The 23,187-nt window shown below is 38.6% G+C and overlaps 1 protein-coding gene across 1 annotated transcript; it reads right to left on the bottom strand.

Annotated features, from left to right (window-relative positions):
- Positions 1–1,500: 1,500 nt before the first annotated feature.
- REEP3 (receptor accessory protein 3) lies at positions 1,501–22,731 on the bottom strand. Its single transcript, XM_005425545.3, has 7 exons — positions 22,664–22,731; positions 19,000–19,076; positions 18,384–18,504; positions 16,364–16,477; positions 8,769–8,916; positions 6,174–6,325; positions 1,501–5,432 (listed from the first exon to the last, which is right to left on the bottom strand). Exons 1-7 carry the CDS (start codon positions 22,721–22,723, stop codon positions 5,376–5,378), a joined length of 729 nt encoding a protein of 242 aa, XP_005425602.1. The 5' UTR covers positions 22,724–22,731; the 3' UTR covers positions 1,501–5,375.
- Positions 22,732–23,187: the final 456 nt, after the last annotated feature.

Below are 23,187 nucleotides of genomic sequence, written 5' to 3' on the forward strand. Positions count from 1 at the left end.
GGGTTTTAGATGTGCTTTGGCACTTTTAAAAAAAGTCTTTCTCCTCAGCCATATAAAGAAATTCTATTGTTTAAGGCACTAAGGTAGGATGACTTTCCCTCTGTATTCTCAACTCATTTTTACTAAGATTAGTACAAAGATTGGCTGGGGTGGTGCAGCTCTCTGAGGAAGCAGTGAGTGCCACACAACATAATGAGTGTGGTACACAGGAAAACCTAGTGAGGGTCAAAGTGCTGCTTACCTTGGAACTGCTACAGCCTGGAAAAAATGAACTTTCTAAATAATTTCTTAGCTTCCCCGTCCACGTAGTCACCGTACATTAGCAGACAGCAGCGAAATCCTACATTTTGAATTCCTTGTAGTCTCTGCTCCAGCTGCTTTCATAATTCCTTTCCTAATGCAAACAGAGCAATCTGTTGCTGAACTTTGGCAAAGGCAGGCAGACATAAGACAGGCTCCCATTCTGTTCCTAAATACATCTACAGAAAGGAGGAAAATAATTTTGGAAGTCTATGGATTTTACAATATGTATTAGATTTCCCCTACCAGTGGGGAAAATACACAATGTCTCAGAATTTAAAAAAAACCACCAAAACCAAAAAAACAAACAACAACAAAAAAATACCCAAAAAACCTGTCACCATTGCTGCTGCTGAATATTTAACATTTTAACCCAAGATATACGTACCAGAACTAGTTTTGAATAATCAGATTATTCCCTGAGAGGTTCTGACCAGCATCACATTAAAAAGCAGGAAGGCAGCTTTTAGCCAACATTGAGGAGTGCTCCCGCTACCTGCTAAATGTCAGCTGAAGAAATAAAGGAAAAAACAACAGCATTACTTTCTGACATCCACAATTTCTTGGCAGGGTGCTTGTACTGCATGAACTTTTCTGACATCAGAAACTGAATCACTGCAAGGTCCCTTAAGAGTCAGTCTGTGCTTCTGGGATGGATTTTCACAATGCTTAAAAACTACTTATTGCTATTGTCTTTTAAATCTTTCTCCTCAATTAGCCATATCAAGAAATTCTTTTATTTGAGGAACTAAGCCAGGAAGCTTGCAAACAAGGACCAGAAAATGTGGTTACCGAAGATTTTGCTTGGGTTTTGGTAGGGGTGTTAACAGATGACTCGAGGTTTGAAAAAGGAAAGGGCCAAATTAATCTATGCATCATCTCCTCTGGATTACCAGAAGAACTCTGACTAGGGAATACAAAACAAAATCAGTTTGATGTCCAGCAGTTCCCCAGGAAGTTACACTGTTTTGGGACACTGAGCATCTCAGTTTTCATTTACTCTGAAGCATACATCTAATCAAACCAGGTGACACTACAGCATGTTCAAATTGCCTTTAGCAGGGTACATTTAATTTCAAGTCTCTCCACAGTTCAGCTAGGTTGTTTTTGGTGCTTAAACCATTACAATAAGTAACAGAACACAGATTACACAGTGACTAGTTTGTTAATAGTAATCCAGGTAATAAAATATCCACTGCATCTTGCTCAAAGCAGCATTTATTAAAGACAGCATCAAGATAAGTCAATGCATAATGAAGTTTCCATCCTACAAATATGTAAACAAGTTGACAGCAAGTTATTATTACAATATAAAAATTAAAGCTTACATTGCATTTTTTAAAGCTACTATCTTCAGTCCAAATGTATATTCTCTGGTTTGTAGCATTTAAAAATACAAGTTCTTGGAAAATGTTAAAGTATTGCCTTTGCATATACATTTTTGTAGAAAAAGTACTTAAAAATACCAACTTCCCATTAATAAAAGCAACACCAAAAATAAAATACATTTTTGTCATGAACAGCACATTGACTGCATCCAGCATTTTCTTCACCATTCTCTTTTACCAATTTATCCTCTATTTTAAAATTCATTATAGTTTGCAAAATGTCAGTTGGATGTTATTCAGTTACTTTCACACACCAAAGGAAATAGCAATATTGGCAATTACATTGCAATCAAAGTCCAGCCTAAGCTCACTTGCAGCTGAGGCCACCAATTTAATCCTCATCTCAGAGTGGGTATTTTAACAAGTACAGCAGGCTCTTGCTAAGAAAGCTGAGTCAGTTCAGATGTATTCTGGAAAGGCTTGAAACCTTGATATGATTTAAACAGAAATACATATTGTCTTTCAAAGCACTTTTAAACCCCAAGTCTTTGTTTGCCTACAGTCAAATCAGCAGTCCTCTTGGTGGCAGTCAGTCAGTTCTCAGGAAACACTTTGTTCAGAAGATTAGATAATTTGACATCAACTACATTTTACATTCCAAATCCAAAAAGAATGTTAAACATCGATTTTTAACATTTTTTTCAAGAGGTTTCCTGGCAAGAGCTAGACAGATGACTTCTGCAGTTGCTAAGGCAAAAAAAAGTTTGAAAATTCCCTGTAACCAAAGTTAAAAGACTGTAGTGTTTCAAAACCAAAGTAAACTAAATTCAACAAGGAGAGAGAACTATGTATCACTGGGATGAAAGCTAATCATGCCACTGTGCCCTGACAAACATCAGGCTTGTCATTGTGCCCTAACAATAAACAGTAAGAAGAAAAAATGATGATAATCCAGTGAACCAGTTTGAGGATGAATTCAAAGATCAAAATCAGGCTGGCAAGAAAATAATTTTACAGTTGGCTATTAGACTGAAGAAAACAGCTAGGAAAATATTGAAGGTTTGATCATATAAGACAGTTACCTGAAAGAACAGAAGTACATTTATATGCAAACAGCAATGAATATGAATAATACTGCCAGCTTTCCTAATTCCATGCACATTCCAGAAAGAGGAGGATTTATTTAGCCTTTATCACTACTGAGTTAGTAAGTTAAGTCTGCCAGAAGTTACAGCCTCAGGTACATAGACACACACAGAGCAACTTCCTGACAGGAGTGTGGTAGAGCCTGAAACACTTCAATGATCTCTAGCCCTAGAAATGTGTTAAAAACATAAAAACAACTCCCAAAACAGGATCTACACGGACCTGTAACAGGAACTGTAATTCTGAAAAAATGGCTTACTCTACTCCTTCATGCAGGATTATGATTTGTACAAAGATGATAATTTTTTCCCATGCTTGCTGGTAAAACAAGCATGATTAGTTACAGCAAAATGTGGCAGCAAGTGCTCAACTCTACAGTAAGAGTTAGAGATTCCATGCCAGGCCCAGGTTAGTCTGCTATTCAGAGAGGGGTGAGATGCAAATACAAGAGCTTAGGGTTCCTTAATGTCTTACACACAGACAAACCTCAGGGAAACAGAGGAGAAGCACAAACATTCCTGGGGCAGAAGTCCCACACTCCAGGGGAGGTTGCTTTTGTGATCACTCCTTGCCCACAGCTCATTAGAAAAGCAGAATAACAAGGTACAGTTTTGGTTAGAGGATGGGATTTCTGCACTGTGCTCCTTTGGAGAGAGCAGCCTTCCTGTCTTCTGGTATCAAACTGTGTTTCTGAGTGAAGTATTACAGGTTTTAGCCTTTTAATCACATGGGGCCTGCTGGGACTTCTCCCTAAAGCACTGAGGTTCCTCAGAGATGCTGAAGTGCTGTTGTATTCAAGCACAGCTTTGCACAGGGCTTGCAGACACTTCCCACAGCCAGGGAGGAACAACACCAACACAGACCAGCTGCATTTTTACCCACAGAACTCAAACCCTGGGTGAAGTGTGCAGAAAACTACTCTGAATGCTGCAGACCAGCAGTGAATTGCTATGGCTGTAAAAGAAAAAGAACTGCAGCAGGCCCAAGCCTCAGGAATATATTTAAAATCTCTGCTGGAGACATGCAGATGACTGTCAGTATCTGGGGAAAGGTTTAAGGATTGAAGTCAGAGATCCCAGGATAAGAGGAATCCATGCCATTTCCTCTTTGAGGGAAATAACACAGTCTGTCCCAAAGATAAATAATAAAATACTGTCTGCAAAAAGTGGGTGGCTCCTCCCTGAATCCACAGTACAAATATAGTCACACAGCAAACTAAAGTCAGCCTAATTCCCAGAACTGCAGAATATAGTACCAAAGGTGACCTAAAAAAGTAATTTTGACAAGTCACTGCATATTGAAAGACATTTCAAAATTAATCTTTGTGCAGATATGCCATGGGACTCTAGGTTATAAAATGACTGACTAAATCAACTAGACTTTTAGAAGAAGCTATTTATATGCAAATATTTTAGTAATAACTTCAGCAATAAAAGAAAGTACTACACCGGCCATTTTAGAATCCACATATGGTATGAAATATACACTCATACATGTTGTGAAGTACAGATATATATAAATATATTTGTTCTTAAAGCAATGTTGAGCAAAACTAAACCAGGGCCTGACTAAGCTATCATACATACCTTGATGGTAGCATGACTTTAACACACAGCTCATGGGCTGATCAGATCCCTGAGGCGTATCACTGGAATTGCTACAAGTTTTACTTACCACAATTTTAACCAAAAACTGATTTAAATCATGTTACATCTCTTTAGATGGAGGAAGACAGACACAAACAAAACAACCCCACAAACAAAAAACCCCCAAAACCCCCCAAAAAAACCACACACAGAGACAAAACCCACACAGCCCTATAATACATAGAAAGGCACCTGATAATATTGTTAGTAGCAAATATCTACAGCATCCTAAGTGTACTTAAGGAATCAAGATAAATTTTAAAAAGATCATAAAATACAAGAATTTCTGGCATTCAAAATGTAACTCTAACCTATCTAGCAAGTCACTAAAATGACATGTGCAGTTGTAAATCATTAAGAGTGTGCAAAACTATACAGTTTTGCATAAAGTGCTATATGTACCCCCAGTTTGCTAAGCTTGGCAATATGATGCAAGATGATGATGTTAAGGATGTATCCCACCTTCCTTACCTTTCCTTTTTCTTTCCCACTATCATCCACTGTCCTTTAAACTGTACATTTAAAAATTACACAAAGGCCTTTTCAGGAATTGAAGTTCAGAAAAATATTTCAAGTATATCTATCTTTCAATGTAAACTTGGGGACAGTATGGTTCAATTCTCACAAGCTCTAGATACTTAAATCTTCTGCTAATTCAACTGGAGTTGCAATTATTTCAATCTGTTCAATACCTCTGGCAAAAGAGTATTTCCTGTTCCTCATTTAACTCCTATTTAAGGAGTGCTGAAATTCATGCTGTAACTTGTCCAGATTTAAATCTAAACAATTCTAGAAAAACAGAGTAATACTTTATCTGATCATTTGGGTTCACAAAAACAAGTCCTACCATATCTGTTCATACGGACTCATTTTAGGAATTGTACACAGATCTTTAACACTTGAATTCAAGTTATTATAGTACAGCAGTTTCTCTTGCAGGCATTATGCAGTACACTTAAAAGTATACAGCAGGTCTCTTCTTCACTCTGTATTTCAGTGATCCATATCGTATCTGAGGAGAAAAATAAAATTATAACAGAGTTGAGTCACACCAAGCAGAAATATGATTCACCTGCCCACTAATCTTATTGTGCAAATGTCTTGCAGTGTGCTTTGGACACCCCAGTTTCACTAAAATAATCTGCCTGTGACTAAATGACAAAGTTTCGACAGAATTGGGCAAGAAGAATAAGTATCATCTGTTTTCCTGGAATGACCCAAAAGCTTCTATGAGACTCCACAGAGATTTATCCTGAAGTATCTCTAAATTTTGTGATGTATGCACATACAAAGTGCATTGAATGCTAACTAGGATCTTCTCTTTGTAGATCGCAGAGTCAGGCCGTGTGTCTATGGGAACTTAAAAATTCTGAATATTCTTTATCTATTGAACAGGAGATGTTTAAGTGTGCACAACATGCAAATGATAATATTGCTATCCATAACCCTTCCAAGGTGAGCACTCCTGAAACTGGGCTCAGTGGTGTCAGAATTAGCATTGCAAGCACAGAGTCTGTTTCATCTCCTCTCCCTTGCTCCTTGCTTAGTTCATTTCATTCATGTATTTCCCCTAAACACTGCAAACTACAAAAGCTCCAAACCTAGATATTGTCATATACTTCCTTCCCCATTTAGCATTCCAGAACTCAGTTATTGCTGACAACTTCTCAAGGATTAAAAATCAATTTCTGCACTATGAAAAATGCCAATATAGACTGAAGAAACAAACTCAATTAACCAGGATTACACTTGCCTCTTTACGGCCTTTAATCGTTTTCACAGATTTCATACTCTGAGTTCTTCGAAGGCCTCTCTGAGCAAACATTTCATCCTCTGAATGTGTCCCCTCCATCTCTTCATCTGTTTTATCATCTCCAGGATTTTTTTCCAGTGGAGTTTTGTAACCTTGAAAAAAAAATTATACAACAAGAAGTAGCTGTTAACTTTTTTATTTCTAAGAAAGCTGTGGTTTTCATCTTTACCACACATGATTTATCCTTTTAAATGATGTGCTCGTTTCAAAACAAAAACATCAACTCCACCACGAGCTTGGTGCTTCTAATTCTGCCACTTCATTCCACAGGTATGAAATGCAGTGACTCTTCAGTTGTCAAAACTGGAACCACAAGTCTGCTGACATCTTCTGCTTTACGCTGAACTGCAAAAACCTTAGTGGTCATCTTAAGAAGTACTGAAGATTTTTGGATACAATTCACATGAGAGGGAGATCACACTTAAACCTTTAAAGGTCCCTTCTAACACAAACCATTCCATGACTTTCATTCATAGGATCCTTCTTCATACTCTCATCCTCCTGCATTTTTAACACCAAAGCTCCTTTCACCTCGGTAACACACCCAAGTACTGTTAAGGGTTGATAACATCCTGCAAAACCAGGACCAAGATTATTACCTGAGACTCTCACTAGAGGGCACAAACTGCTTAAAAACACATCCTGAAAAGCTCCTTGGGGTCCAACAGCCCCGAATCCCCATCACAGACCTATCACAAAGCTCCCCAATCCACTCTGGCTCCTTCCTCCACAAAACTCTCCTTTTATCCCAGAATCTACAGGCTGTAACACTCAGGAACACCTTTTAGACTCCAAACCAAACTTTATTAATGACCTGTGTACATTTCATCTTAAGCCAATGTTTTATTTAGGCTTAGCTAATTTTTTTTCTCAATGTTTTTTCCCTAGAAATTAGAATCACATAATCTATTCCACAGCTACTTAAGGCAGACATTCTGTCGTTCTCTTCTGCCATTTTAGAGGCAACACATCTCTGCTTCCAGTACAGCTTCAATTCGTCTTTTTCAACACAAAAGATTTCAATGACATCTGTTTCTCTGTTTCAGACTAGCAGTGTTTGCAGTGACACCAATACTTCTTATCTGTTTGTAACATGTGATGCATCAGCATCCCATCCACCTTTTCCACAGCACTCCCTTTTTCACTGCCAGCTCAGCACCATCCTATGATCCATGTCCTACAACTAGGCCTTTTCAACCAATTTGCAGAGAACTCCCAGCTCAGACCACAAAAAACAAGACCCTGCTAAGCACAGCAGAATATTGCTACACAGTGTTCCTAAATCTATGCGTACTTTTGATCTTTTTAAAGTTCCTAATGCTGCAGAAAATTCCAAGAAAACATGAGAGGTGTATGCTAGATATCAGACCAGGAGCAGAAACAATTAATTAATTCAACTAGCTGTAAGAAAGTTTTTTGACATTTGAGATTGAATCTCACAATCAGTGATTATTTATACAGTATAAACTGAAACATTTTTTTTAAAAATTAAATTCAGAGCATTTTCAAGCTATTTCAGCTAGGTAAGTAATGCTGTCTTACTGAGGAACAGACCCTGCACAACAGCTGCAGTGGCATCATCTCTAGTGCAGCTCTTCATGAATTCTTGGCTTTCTCTGCAGCCAGCAGCTCCAGTTCACACTGCCCTGCACAGGATACCTTCTGGAAACAATGTGCAATTCAGCTTGGGTCCCTTCAGCTGGCCGTCTATTCCTTACAAACATCAAGGGCTACCACACTACCCATGGAATCCCTTGGACCCCACAAACACTACTCCTCCCCAAAACAGAGGGATAAGAAGTAATGACAGGCTTAGGTGAAAAGAAGTAGCCCAGACCTACTTCTTTTGTGGGAAATATCAGCTCCTTGACATCGTAGCCTTGCCATTTAAAAAGGTGTAGTTACCAGACTTCCAGCAAAACCTTCCTTCAAGCATGACAAGCTCAAAAGCAAAGTGATGATGACAATAACAGTACATGTAATACAATAATGAAATAATAGTATCTCTGAACAAACCCATATATTGGTGACCACACACCATCTTTGAAGTGCTGACTGGCATCAGTCCATTATGAAAACTTGATGCCTTTATTATTCCTATCATCATAAACAATTTTACATTTTGATCTATTACTACAACCCTGGTGAATTAATTTCTATTAATTTTCTATTTACTGAGCTTCCATATGTTTTCTTGTTTAACTTCTTGTACATTTGTCACAGAAACTCCACTTAATCACATAACGTTTGACTTCCAATTAACTTTTACTTTGATAATAAATTCTTGTTGCCAGTTGGCAAGGACAGGAGTAATGAATACAGTATGATTACACTGAGAGTGGCTGTGAGAAGAAAGTAATTCAGGAAGGATTTCTTAACTGTCATGATTTACTTTGCTTGAGGGTACTCTGCTTAAGCGTGCTAGAATTCTTTGAGGCCTTTTCCATTTAGAAATGGGGGGAATGCATTTCTGCTCTTCCACTTCTGCTTAGGGTGAACTGTTCTTTTAGGTAGGGAAGAAAAAAAGATACATACCTGAAGATTCACTTGTAGAGGCTCTGGTTTTCTTTTTAGCTTCTGGCAATGTCTGATAAGCTCTCTGTCCAACAGGCTCATCTCCTTGTATAGTAGTCAAATCGTGCATACTGAAACTTCTCAGTTTCTCAGTTATTGCACCTTGGCTCTGAAATACAACAACAGTTTCTTTGGAAACCAGGCAGAGGTTTAACTTGGCTGCTCAGCTTGGGTTAAGAAGTTTAAGCCCATGCTTCCTTGCTGCACAACAAAACCCATTGAACAGACACATGCAGTTGCTTTACATTTGTAAAGGTATTGCTTTTACCCACATTGCTCCCAGATGACAAAGTTACACAAGCTGGCAGCCTAATTACAAATGCTGCATTTCACTCCTTTCATCTGAGCAAATAAAGGCTGAGGGTAAGTGTTTAAAAGAAACACATATCAGAAATGTTCACTTCAAACACGGCAGTTCAAAGTGGCATGATAGTAACACTTCCATTTTAAGAGTACGGTTGAAGATAGTTTTCTGCTACTTTATATTTTATCCTCCACAAATCTGAATAACGTTAAGGAGAAAAGTGTTAAAAATACACTCTGTAACATTAACTCAAATAAGTTAGAGACAAACTGGCAGCACTGTAAAAGCAGCTCCAGTTGACAGAAACTTGAAACCACAAACCAGAGGTCTTGCCTGGACTCCAGGCTAGCAGGTCCTCTTCCTAATATAGCTTTACTGACATAATACCAACCCAAAACCTAACGCTACACAGGAGAATAGTTAATCACATATGAACATCAAGTATTCCTTCTCCAATTGTCTTTCCTTTTTTTCCATATGGAACATATGGAAGTTTCCCTGTTGGAAAGAAAGGTCATCCAGCAGCTCTTTCATCTTACATCAGATGTTACTATTAAAGCATTAAAGATTAATTTATTGCATAAGCAACTAAAAGAAAAAGACCACAAGAACAAGTACTCAAAGCCATGTTAAAATAACATTTAATTCTTCCATCTCTGGCATAAGGCAAAAACGAACCATTTCAGGGAAAGGTTGACAAGCCCGTGCATGAATTCCACTTCAAGCAGGTGTTAAAGACTTGGCTTTTAAGTAAAATTCTTCATTTGACCAGCATGTTAGCTAGCAGGAGCAGAAACCTGGGTACAATTCCATACACCTTCCTCTGCAACAGCACCAGCAGCAGGCAATTCTGGCACTGCTGGCCACAGCCATTTGTTCCCACTCTCATGACAACAACTGTTCTTGCAATCGGTAGACCAGCACACTGAATTAGTCCATGTTAAAAATAGCCATGTAAAGTGAAGAGACAGTTGAATTAAAGCTCCTTAAGTTTGTGTGGGTACCAAAAGGCAGGGAGAAAAGTGCCTGAAACCTAATATTAATTTTCTGATGACTAGTTATTAGTACAGTATATAAAATTAAGACAGTGGACAGTATTCTATTCAAGCACAACAAATCTATTATAATTCTCACCCCACCATTCATACATTGTCACCAATCAACAAAGAAAAGGTTTCTTGCGAGAGAAGTAGAAGCCTTAGCTTTTCTATCTCTTCCTACATATTTGTAGGATGACTCAGTTCTCACAAACTGAAGTACAGCTTGCCTTTGTGAGTTTAAATGCACTACAAACACTGCACACTGTCTGTATTAAAGATTGTAAAAATCCCAAAGTCAAATTTATTCCCCAAAATGGCTCATTTGAGGCAGGTCTCCAAAAGTCCCTCCTAAGGCAGGAAAAATCCTGCCCTTCCACTACTCCACTTCTTGCACTGAAAAGCATTTCAAGTAAACTACATCAGGAACCAGCTATGTCTGAGACCTTTATCAGCTGCTAGGACATGGAGAAGAGAACTGCAGAAAGAACCGCCTCTTTTGACAAGTAATAGTTTACAGTAAATATATTACCCTGCTGTAAGATACAAGACTGTTCATCAGACTGTGTCCAATGCTGAAAGAGGTCGAACAGGACTCAAGTCTCACTCACTGAACCCTGGTGAGTATATAAAATGGACCTAGTTGGTTCTCAGCAGAATCCATACAAATTCAGCACAATTCCACTCACCAAGAGTGAACAGAGTCTACTTAAAATAGTGACAGAAGCTGGTTTTGGCCAGCAGCAGAAGTACAGAAAGACACACTTGTTTAACAGCTGCCCAGCAGGTTCATTCATCATGTGATCTACTACAAAAAGACATTTGGAAATTGTATAGAATAATGCAATTAAGATTATAACAAGTAACATACCAAGAATTCACATTACAAGCCTATATTTCTTATTCCACTGTAGATAGAGGACTAGATCCAAGCTAGGAACATTCGGCCCTATTTTCCAGTGCAGCTTTTGGATACAGAATTTTGTTTTTCAAAGGAGGAAAAAAAGTCAAGTATGTGCCGTAAAATAACATTGTGCCCCTAACCAAACTGCACGGTTGAGCTGGGGCTCCTGTGGAGCACTGCCTCATTCAGGGAGGACGTCAGGGATTTATACAATGGGCCCTTCATTCCAAAACTACTTGCCAAGATGGAAAGTTTTACTCAAGTTACACACAGAAAACATTGAGAAGTTTGAAGGGATATATACACAAATAAAGATGCAGTACACATGCCTGGGAGTCACAGTAGGAATGGGGGTTGCACAAGCACTGCTGCGCTGGACAGTCCCCATCACACATTGCACCAATCCTATGCAGCTACTCCCTTCAGGGCCCCCAGTCCCTGTCCCACCCCTGGGAACATCCAGTCTAGCCAAATCAAGATTGATTTCTACTTGAACTCCACTGCACAGACTGAAGGACAAACTTCAAGGTGTTCTGTGGGAGTGTGCATAGCACGGTGCTCACACTGCATTTAAGATTCTTCCACCCCCATGCCCAAAAGCAGCAGTTAATTGCTTTCTGCTGAAACAAAGCATTCTGTGTAGATCTGGATTACTATCAGCTCAGGATGAAAGTCTGGCTGAAAAATATTAAATTCCTTCCTACTGCAGGAAATGTGAGATTAAATACCCTTTACAGCAAGAAATGTGAGAGTAACATTCACATTTAGAATAATGCTTTAAGAGCTTTAATATTCTGTTTGAAAGGTCAAAGAGTTACAGCTTGAAAGCAACATGTTTGCCCTAAAAGCAGAGTAATTCAGGTGTAGGTGGAGCTGAAGATGATCTCCTGCTTCCACTCCCCTCCCATGGATGTGGCAGCAGCCAACACCTCTCCCCAGATAATCACACCCCAAGATGCTGCTCAGGAGAAGATGGCAGAGCAGTTACCACTGATGGCCCATTACATCAACAGTGCCTGCCAGTAAGGAAGGAACACACCAGGCTGCACTCAGCCCAGAGGCTGGTACCTAAATTACAGCCCAAAAGATCGAGACACATACATTTACAATTACAGTGCCAGGGGATAGAGAAAATAAATCACATAACTTCAGCACTAAAATTTCTATGTAGGCAAACACTGAAGAGAGATGAACTGTCAAGTCTGTGTGTTGAATTAAACAAAATGCAAGTCTTAAAGAATGATTTTTCTTCATTATTCAATAGCATTTCCTAAAACATACAAAACGTTTTTTGGAGTTGCATTAGCAGTAACCAATGTGAAACACCAATTAAAGTTGTAATATGTTTCTAAATCAATTCTTTGAAATAAATAAAGCCCATTTAAGGGTCTCCTTTCAAGACTACTCAGCCTCTAGTAAGCTATTAGCATGCAGTCTCATCAGCTGACCCTCATATATGAAATGCCATTTTCTATTCTGTTATTGAGCACGTACTTTTATGGAAGTGGCTGTAAACAAACCCCACACTGTGTGCCTCAGGGACTCTGCTGTTCAATGGCACTTGCACCCCTCAGGGGGCAGGATCACTGACTGGAGCTGCCTGCCTTCCTTGGACGAGTTCCCAATGCACCAGGCAGCATGCAGCACCCACGTTCTCAGCTGTTCTCTCCCTGATCCCATCCAAGCTGACAGGGAATGACTCCTGTTCCCTCTCAGCCTGCCCAGGGACTGCTGTCCCGTGAATGACCCCTGCAGCATGCCAGGCAGCCCAGCAGGGAGGAGGATGACAGCACTACTGCTCCCCAGAGAGATCCTGGCTGTGCGCCACAGCTGGCTGCAAGACGGCTCCTTCCTCTGCCATGCCCTGAGTGGGGATAAAGGGGAGGGTGAGCAAGGCCAGGAGAATAACACTCCATCAGCAAAAAGGCAGCAGATTCAGGATGACCAGCAGGCATTCAGAAAACACAGCCCTGTGATGGTGTTCACAGGGGTCTTAGGATGAGGCAAGAGACGAAGATCTGACTCCATGTTTCAGAAGGCTTGAATTATTTTATGACATATATTCCAATAAAACTATATTAAAAGAATAGAAGAAAGGATTTCATCAGAAAGCTGGCTAAGAATAGAAAAAGAATGATAACAAAGGCTTGAGACTGACCAAGACAGTCTGGCCAGCCAGACTGTGATTGGCCATTAATTAGTAACAACCACATGAGACCAATCACAGATCCACCTGTTGCATTCCACAGCAGCAGATAATCATTGTTTACATTTTGTTCCTGAGGCCTCTCAGCCTCTCAGGAGAAAAAATCCTAAGGATTTTTCATAAAACATGTCTGAGACACAGCCCTCAAAACATACTATCACCACCAGCAGCACTTTACAAATTAACACTATTTGTGTGTCCTCATAAGGAGGGACAGAACATTTCACAGCTTAAGTAGCAGTCCCCCTGCTCAGAGTGATAAAGACACCAGGTTTCACTAGTAGCTCAAGAAATCTGAATTCATGGATTGGCAGAAATTGAAACATAGAGGTAACCATCATCTCAAAAGACCTGAAAAGCAGATGCATCAAAGTATGAGATATATTGTTGGAACTTAAGTGTTGTGGATATAATTTCCCCAAATCCATAAACTACCGAGCATTGAGGCATCTTGTTTCTCATTCTTTTACTAATAAAAATTTCCTTCAGTACAAAGAAAAAATTTTAACGCAGACTATCTTTCATCTCTTAATCTCCCAAAATCAGGATTTTACAAAGATTTGTTTTCTGACATGCTAATTTAACACAATTTATTTTGCTAATGTATGCTATTTAGCAGGTTTTGAAAACAGTACACTTTATATGAACAGTGGCTAACTACTATCAGCTAAAAATATCAGTATGAGAATGCAAGCTATAAGCCACTGTTCCTGCCAAATATATTTAAATTTAACTATAGGGAAGGGGGTTTAAATCTATGTCAAATTTCAGCAGACTGACCTGGCTGGCTGCTCCAACCTCCCTAACACAGCCAACAAGCCTTTTAATGGTAATCCCCTATTCCTCTGACAACCCTTGAAGAAAATCACTCTCTCCCACATTTGATATTCAAAATATTTCAGCAAGTTTCCAAGCCATTTTAACACCCTCCTAAAGTCAGCATAAGCAGTTTTCTTGGACACTTTAATGTCTTTTGACATAGGTTTAACCTTACACACATGTTTAGCCTCTCCCCCTCTCCTAACTTGAGATCTGCTATGTCAGAATAAGCATGTGTGCTCTATTAAAAAAAAAGGGTAAAAAAGAAAAGAATAGTGATGAAAGTGTGCCCTCTTTCCCATCAAGACTGATCTCACTACTACAGTTCTGTTCCTGAAATCCTATAGCATGCTCCACCAGCTCCTGGTGAAGGGATAATCTTTTCACCTGCTGGAGGCAGCAGTCAACTCTTGAAAAACAGGGAACAAAATCAAGAACACATGCATTGTGTCCATTTGCTTGCAAGGAGCAGGCACGCTCAGCATTTTGGAATGACAAACCCAAGAGGCTTAACGTGCCAAAATAAAGATTTTTTTTCAGTGAGTCTCCTCTTTCATGCTGTTAAAAAATCATGCCTATTTTAGGTCTATGGTATTGTGGTGGTTGTTTTTCCCAAGCATCTGATCTGCACTGAACTAATTCTGTACAAATATTCATGAGCATGTTTAACAAGTTTTAACAAACAGAGCAGGCATCTTGCCAGTCACAGCTGAATAGCAATGAAATCTAAACACAGACATTTCAGAAAAAGTTATTCATTATTTCAGAAGAAAGTGGGAGGAGATACTGGTGTTACTTATTTTACAATATTTCTGTTACACCCTAAAAATCAACAAGGAAATATCCAACCACAGCCAAACATAAGGAGCACACACAAAGCATAAGAATCCTTACATGTGCTTATTGTAATAAATTTGTAATACAAAGGATTTGCATTTTAGCAATTAAACTATTTCTCCCAGTAGAGCACTTTAGGTGTTTGTTTGTTGGGTTTGTTTGGTTTATTTAAATAAGCTATTTTCACTCTGGATACTTTCATTCCTTTGGAGGTGCACTCTATCGCATTCTAAATTATTTCATGTCTGAAGGCAATATTAAGAATTTGAATAACAAAAAGACACAGTGATCAAATTTAATCACTTTCTCAGTATTTTAGTCTCATTATGACCATATTTAAAAACAAAAAGTCATAATGCTACCACCCACAGGTATCTTTAAAAAGAGAGAAAATGAACAAACAAGATACGCATGACTACTTTTCCAAAGCTTTTTGAGGTAGCATGTGAAAATGTAATTTTTAGGAATGTCTTTCATTTATAATGCAGGAAGTTCACATAGAAGCCCAGACATTTAAGCTAAATGCCAGCTGTACATACTCAACTTTGACAGCCAGGGATCTCTACACTGTCTTCTGTTATCTACTGACAGTGTTCAGGTTTTCAGTGCTGTTACTATGAGTACAATGGTTCCATTTATTCCCAGAAAGAAATTAATCCTGATTGCCTTAAATCTGATTTCACTTGGACATACACCTTTTCATCTTTTTTTGTTTGTTTGTTTTGTTTAAATTACTATTAGGTAGGATACACATTGTCTGAAGTATATTCCTTGCAGTGGTGCACAAACTGCTTAGAATCTGACATATAAGCTTATATTTTGTCTTTCTACACCCAGAGCTCTCTGAAATACTGAGGGTGATGAGTTTTGTAGGAAGATAATCTGAGAAAAACAACAGACTACTCCATAATTTAATGGAAAATACATAACAAAGCAAGTGTATGCTAAATAGGCAGGCTTATGCTTAGTATATTAATTTAATAATTCACCCAACAAGTTGCAAACAGGTTAATTGTGTCAAGAGAATTTTTAACCATGGTAGTCGTCTTTCATGCCTTAATTCATATGTGGCATTACCTCAGGTTGATTGGAGAAAAACAGCAGAAAAGCCCGAAATCCTTTAAAAAGTTTGTTTATCAACAAGAAAGCACAACAGAGACAGAAAAGAAACAATGGTCACCTTTATTAAAAGCCTGCACAGAAAACTGAATGGTACCTTTTGAATTAGAGTAAACTGATCTGATCATCCAAGAAATAACTACAAACCATTTTAAACAAACAAAACAACACACACAGTATGAGGAGGAGAGGGCTGCAAGCCTTTAACTGCATCCCAGGTTTTTAGTACGCTTGCAGAATTTACCTTTTTTATGTAAGATGACAGATCCTCAGTACAATTGCACTGTTCTATATCAAACTCAAAAGCAATTAATGCAAGCAGAAGCTTACCTTTACAGCCGCTGTCACTGCAGCAGTTGCTGCCAAATTCAACCCTTGCCTTCCAAAATTCACCATGGTCTCATAGCCTCTTTCTTTGGCTTGGACTATGTACTCATCGATCTCCTAAAAGAAAAACATATTGAAATTTTAGAAGGCTGCTCATAAGAGAGCAAAATTACTCCACAGTATTATTCTTCCATCAGTAAAGGAAGACAAGAAATACTTAATATTTAATGGGATATATCTTTATATTCAGGTGTTTCCTTCATTACAATTCTCTCATTTAAAAATGGATTATATGTGGTCAAAGAAGAAGATAAAATAGATCACTTTTGTACAGCTCAGAAACATTGCAACAAGTTCCTTAGAGAGAGTAAGCTTCTTGTTGGACAGAAGCTTTCCAAGAAATAACATCATCTAACATGAGGAAGTCAGAGAGCTCCCTGCAAAGGTAGAGCTGACTTACAAAGAGCTTCCAAAGCCACAGCTTTGAAATAGTTACACACCAAGGACAATACATTTATCTCCAGCTCTGGTTAATGCCTGGAGGTGAAGATAAAAGTCTGCAAGGTGCTTCCCCACAGCTTGGAGACTACAGGGAAGCATCTCCTCACCTTCCAAAGTTGCAAATTGTTCCTAGCACAACCTTCAGAAGGTCAAGACAACCTTACTGTTCCTATCGTGGCAATCTTGTCAGCTACTTCTTTGCCTAATAAAGGCCAAGTCTAGCCTTATGAACTGACCTTTACAAATGCTATTTTCTATAGTGTGAGGTTTCTCAGTGCTTGTGTTCACATCTTTGCTAATTGCTCTTTCCACACATCCAAACAGGATGCTGAAAAAGAGCTAAGCAGAGCTGTGTCCCTGTCATACTTGGACTAAAGCTAACCATTTTCTAGCTATTTCTATGTTTGGGTATTTACTATGGCAGACTGGTCTATCCTTAAAACTCAGTAACAAGTCTCTCCTCTTATCTTGTCAGTTTGCAAACCAAAAAAAGTCAACGATGTCAATCATCCTAAGAAGTGTTATTACTAGTTTATGCTAGTAGAAAAAAATGTTAACATCAACAGCTTTTAGTAAAGCTGTGTTCATGCTTCTGTGCAGAGAGTACTGTACACGTGCTTGCAGTACTACTGCAAGCACTCCTACTTTTACACGGGGAGTATTATTAATTGTTGGCTTTTTTGGGTTTGGATTGAAGGTACTTGAGATAGCAATTTGTGTTTGGACCTAAGTGTTTATTATTTCTTATTAGTAAAACAGCTTCATTATTGTGACTTTGGCAGCTTTTCCTTAGCAGGCACAAAATGGTTAAGAACTTTTTGGTAGGAGGTCTTTTAAGACAAAACAATCTAATTAAGAATTGACACTTTGATTATTTTCTCTTTTAACTCAGTAACTGATCCTAAAGAGCCTGCAACGTAGATTTTGCCAAATTACAAATGCTCCTCAAACCTATGAAGAGAAGGAAGAAGAAACATGGACAAGAAACCCAGGACGACACCCTATGCCCTCCATCTTGCTTCCATCCACAACACACTAAAAAATCTAAAACCTAAATTTGTCACCAAGTGATAACACCTATACTACTCTGTATAATCTATTTCACACTTTTGTGGATTCTAGTTTATCTTGAAGTCTAGGAAACTTTCTCCATGGATGAGGGTCAAAGTCAGTGCTCCCCTGGGGGTCAGGGCACCCCAGAGCAGACAGAGAAATACTCCTGGTGCCCTGGGTTTCCAAGCTGCATCACTGCCACTCCACTGGGCTCCTCAGAGTGCCTCAAGCAGAGCAGGGAACACCAAACTCATGGCAAAAGGAAGCAGGACCTTGTCTGCTCAGACGAGTTAAACAGAAGCACAGACATGGACAGTCACATGCACTTGCCTCTGCTAGTCCAAATTCATGCTGCCAGGCAAGACACTAACAAGCTGCTCTGCTTTTGTAGTGTATCTAGCAACAGCTTTTATTTCAGCATATGGTGTTTCCATATTAGGCATTAAAAATCTGAGAAGTAATTTCTTACCCTTTCTTTAGAAGAAAGCAGTGGGTGGAGGAATTTTCTGTAGATTAAACTTGCCCCTCTAGTATATGGGGAAAGGAGCCAGATGACAAAAGCTATCTTCAGTTCGTAGTACAGTGGAAACCTACAGACAAGTTAAAGGTTGCACAAAATCAACAACTGCAGTAAGAAAATGCACAGTAATTAATCATTATAAAGAGATATTAAAACAAACACAATTATATTAGCATATAGGATTCTTCAAATAGAAGTTACACTAGACAAAAATTAAATGAGTTATGGATTTATGGACTACTGTCATTTAAAAAATGACAACAGATAATATACTTGCTTTTCATTATACATTGCTGCACAGAGAAATTCTAGGCCATCCTTTTAAAAGTTCCATTCCCCTGTTCAGGTTCTACAGTGAAGCTGGAAATGTTACAGTCCCTAATTCAAGTGATAGTGTACAGCAAACTTAAAAATAGATGCTGTTCACCTATGCACCAAGATAATTTCCTGTGAAAAGGGCTATTCAACAAGCACAACTTCTTTACACAAAATAAATCAGTACAAATCAAAAAACATCAAAAACAAATATAGTTTCCTCTAGACTTCATCAAAGGCAGGGTCTTACCAAGAGACTGTTAGGTCAGTTATTGTTTCAGTCACTGTATAAAGAGCAAACACAATCCAGTACATCATCCAGCGAACCTGGAAATTAAAATACCATCTTCACTAAGAGCTTGGATTTCACCTTTACACATAACACACTGTACACTGTACAGTGTGTTCAGAGTTGTCAAAGCAAGACATTCAACAGTAGTTTGTTTCATAACAGTTGAGAGACACTCATTTTTCTGGAGCATTTGCTCAAATTTGGTTGCCTAAGCTGATTACATCTTTCAGACTAAATACTGCAGAAATAGTTCCCATGCATTTATCTTCCCTAAGCTATCAGATGCCAAATGCAATGTATTTTGAAAATGGGTCACTGCAAACCATCACTGGTTATTCGTACAAAATGAACATCCACATGTTCTTTAAATTCCTAGGAAAAAAAAATCTGCAACAACACAACACCACTTAAAAACAAACAAAAAGCCAAACAAACCAAACCAGCAAAGAATAAAACAAAACCACCACAATTGTTAGAGACTAGTTTGAGCCCTAAATTCATGGTGCTCTCTTTCGAAGGGAGGATACATATACACACACACCTTCCCACAGAGGATGTGGCTCAGATTTAATCTTCACTTTTAAAACAATCTTTTTTGAAGTGGATTTAAATAACTACTCAAAACGCAATGATACACTGCTGCCTATTTCATGGATGTGAATTATAGCTTAAAACCACTTCCTCTGTCAGAACCTGAGACCCATTTATCTTAAATGCTTTTCAGTGTTTCAGTCTGAAAAGAAACTCAGTCATGTGATAACATTCTTCACTTCAGTCTCTCAGAGGATTTAGATATTTTAGGCTTGAATAAACGAAGACAAATGTACACAGCAGCTAAGTCATTGCTGACAGGCCATGTGACATTTAGACTGGTGACCCTTCCATGAACCTGAGTCAACACCTGAATGAAAACAAAATTAAATCCAACCTTGCCCCATCAGCTTAAGCATAATGCAATGCAATTTTTAAGATGCTACACAAGACTGTATTTTTCCCCAAAATTATTTAGCCAGGCTGTACTTTCTTTAATCAACACCTGTTTACCCAATCAAGAACAACAGTGGAAGTGGAATTTCTCCTGGGCTGTCAGGAACAGTAAAAAAGCCCTGCAGAAGGGCATATGAGATGTGCCAGGAGTCCTGCTGAGGACTGGGCAAAGATTCTATAAAACACAAATGATATTCTAGTACAACTAATGCAGTAGGTACCACAAGTATCCTTGACAAATGAACCTGAGCGACTTAGAGGGGTTTTCATACCAGGAAAAAAGAAAAAAAGGACATTAAAAATGGAAGGTCAGATTTCACACTACCCAGAACACTGTCATCTACTTCAAGTAACAGAAGCTTTGACTGAGTTTTATTTTTCATGTTAAAAGAGTGATTACACATTTGTTTCATTGAGGGTTTTTTCCCTAGCATCCAAGTGTTAAGCTCATCTTTGTTGGCTCTGTCAGAAGCACATTCTTTCAGATCAGGATTTTGAAGCCAGGATTTAAAAGGCTGGTCTGTTCAGACTTATAAACTACATTTCAGATGCTTATTTCAAGTACTTTGGTGCAACACAGTGAAAAAAAGGTCTCAAATATCTTAGTCAACTCCATTAAACCAGGGTAATTACAAGAACAAATAAATCTCAAAGGCAAACAGATTCTAATTTTTAGAACTGAATTCCATAAGTCTTTTAAATTACCATAGTCAGCTCAACACTTGATCCCCCAGACATAATCTTTGATCAGTTTGCTGCATCATGACCTACACAACAAGTCAAGATGGCTATTCTTTTTGTTTGGTTGGTTTTTAGTGGTGGAAGTAGTGGCTGACTAAAATATTTTACTGTTTAAAAGCTCAAAGTTCAGCAACACAGATGGCTCCTGAGCCACACAAAACCCTGGAAAGGAAGTTGTGCTTGGGCCATAGTGTGAGTGGCAGCAGACCTGTGCCATTTGGAAAGCTGCATTTAAATCTAAACCCTTTACTGTGAATGAAAATTTTCCCAGCTGGGAAAATGACAGCAATGGATCATCCCTAAGACCTATCTGGACAGTCAGCCCAACCAGCAATGAAATGATAATTCACTGATGAATCATTGTCATGCCCTGCTAATGAAAACGTCACTGGGATGGTTCTTATTCATCTTGATCCCATGAATACTTTGTATGTGACTGCAAGTTCTGGGACTGTTCAAAGACCACAGGTTCACACTAAAAGAACTGAAAAAATATAACTCCAGGTCCTACTAGCAGGGGTCCTGTGTAAGGATGCCCAAGAAAGACAGGTCATAGCTAATTGGACAACTGAGGTGAGGAAAATATCTCAGCATTCTAAAATATTCCTTCTCTTTTTCTAGAAAACATAGTGCAAGAAGCAATGGTAACCTCTTAAAGTGATTTCCTTTATTTAGGTTGGAAACTGCTATGCCCTACTTAGCCTGTGGATCAGTTTTGAACGAGCAGGGAAGAAAAGCAGATTATAAATTCCTTGCATTATAGACTTTCCTGACAGAGTAATACAAGCATGAGACAGAGAAAATTCTCCTCTCAGTTGTGGTGATTTTTTTCTCCCATGAGTTCAACTCTGGCAGGCACCAGTTCTATCTCACAAATGAGCTCCAATCACTTTGTACAGAGAAATCAGAAGAAGTACAAATATCATGTCCTTTGAGGCCTTGACAGGGTGATGAGGCTAAATTAAGACATTCAAAGGGAGGAACAACAGTTACCACAGTTTACAACTACAACCAGGTACAAAGTGGAGACATCACACATCAGACAACCGCCCTAGGTCACACCTATGGCTGCTGAGTTAAGAGGAACTGCTGGCCCTGACCCCACCCTGAGCCGGGCAGCCGAGTTACGGCCGGGATTCAGGACAGGTTACTTGCTGAAATCAAGCCAGGCTGTCTCTTAAAACAGGGAAGTAGCACAGTGACTAAAGCTCCTTGTGACTGCAACTGGTTACCATTCTCATGATTATCTCATTGCTCACACTGACAAGTCAATAATTTAATAGCTTAATTAAAAACTGAAGTAACTATAATTGTGTTTTTCTCAATCTTTCTCTTCTGTCTGTTCTGCTTCTTTTCTCCACACCACCTTAACCAAATCTTTTCCTTCCCTGGTTACATTTTTTCTCCTCTTTTAGGAAAAATAGATTAACAAGAACTAACCAACCTTTTTTTAGGTAGATTTTGAGTCCCCTATTGAGCTCCATACAATGATATTAAGTTGCTGCTCCTCTTCTAGTGGTCACTGAATCAGTTTGTCAATACTTACACTTGAGGTGTTGGCAGAATTAGGAAGCTTTCATTCTATCCCCTGCCCAAAAGTGCATTATTTCTTGTACTTTGCTGAAATGGAACCAAGACTTTAAGGTTTACATTAAAAAAAATCTACATACAGCATAGTGTGTTGAACATGTTTCAGCATAAAACTATGTAAAGTATGAGATAACTTTAGCCCTCCAACCAAAATCAGAGCATTGCCATGAGGGTCACACAAGTGTTGCACCTAACTGTAAGACAGTCAATTCAAGCTTTCACGTGATTTATTACACAATGAAAATGTCACAGATCTATATCAGCAGAGGTGTGTAATTAAGCAATTAAAAGCAATGAGACTCACATATTCCTTCACATTTTTTGTCTTCACAGCTTTGTATGAGTAGTATGCAGGGTACAGCATCCCAAACACCAGCCTATTGGAAAACAGAGAGAGCCTTCAGGATCTGTTACACACTATGTGACAAAACAGTGACAACACATCATTAAAACAATGCAGCCAACTTAACATAAAAAATCCTGCTCTCTAGCATTAAAAAAAATAAATAAAATCACTGTTATATGTTCCTCAGAGGAAGTTTCATGATAGGCAAAACTAGAACAACATGAATGGAAAAGGGTGGATGTCCTATAGACAACAAACTGTTTTGTAAGACTGTTTCTAATAGATAATGTAAAACCAGTTGTTCTGGTTCTTTTACAAGTAAAACCAGTCCTGCAGCCTGTCCACACCAGAAGATAGTGCTGGCAGTGCTAGCACACTTGAAAAGCCTCTGAACCTATCAGTAGTCCATCACAATCATCTACTTTTATCAGATTATCAGAAGTTTCTTTCCAAAAGAATTTTAAGACAACATTGACCTAGAA

The sequence above is a fragment of the Geospiza fortis genome, unplaced genomic scaffold (genome assembly GCF_000277835.1).
Source record: "Geospiza fortis unplaced genomic scaffold, GeoFor_1.0 scaffold92, whole genome shotgun sequence".
NCBI classification, from domain to species: domain Eukaryota; kingdom Metazoa; phylum Chordata; class Aves; order Passeriformes; family Thraupidae; genus Geospiza; species Geospiza fortis.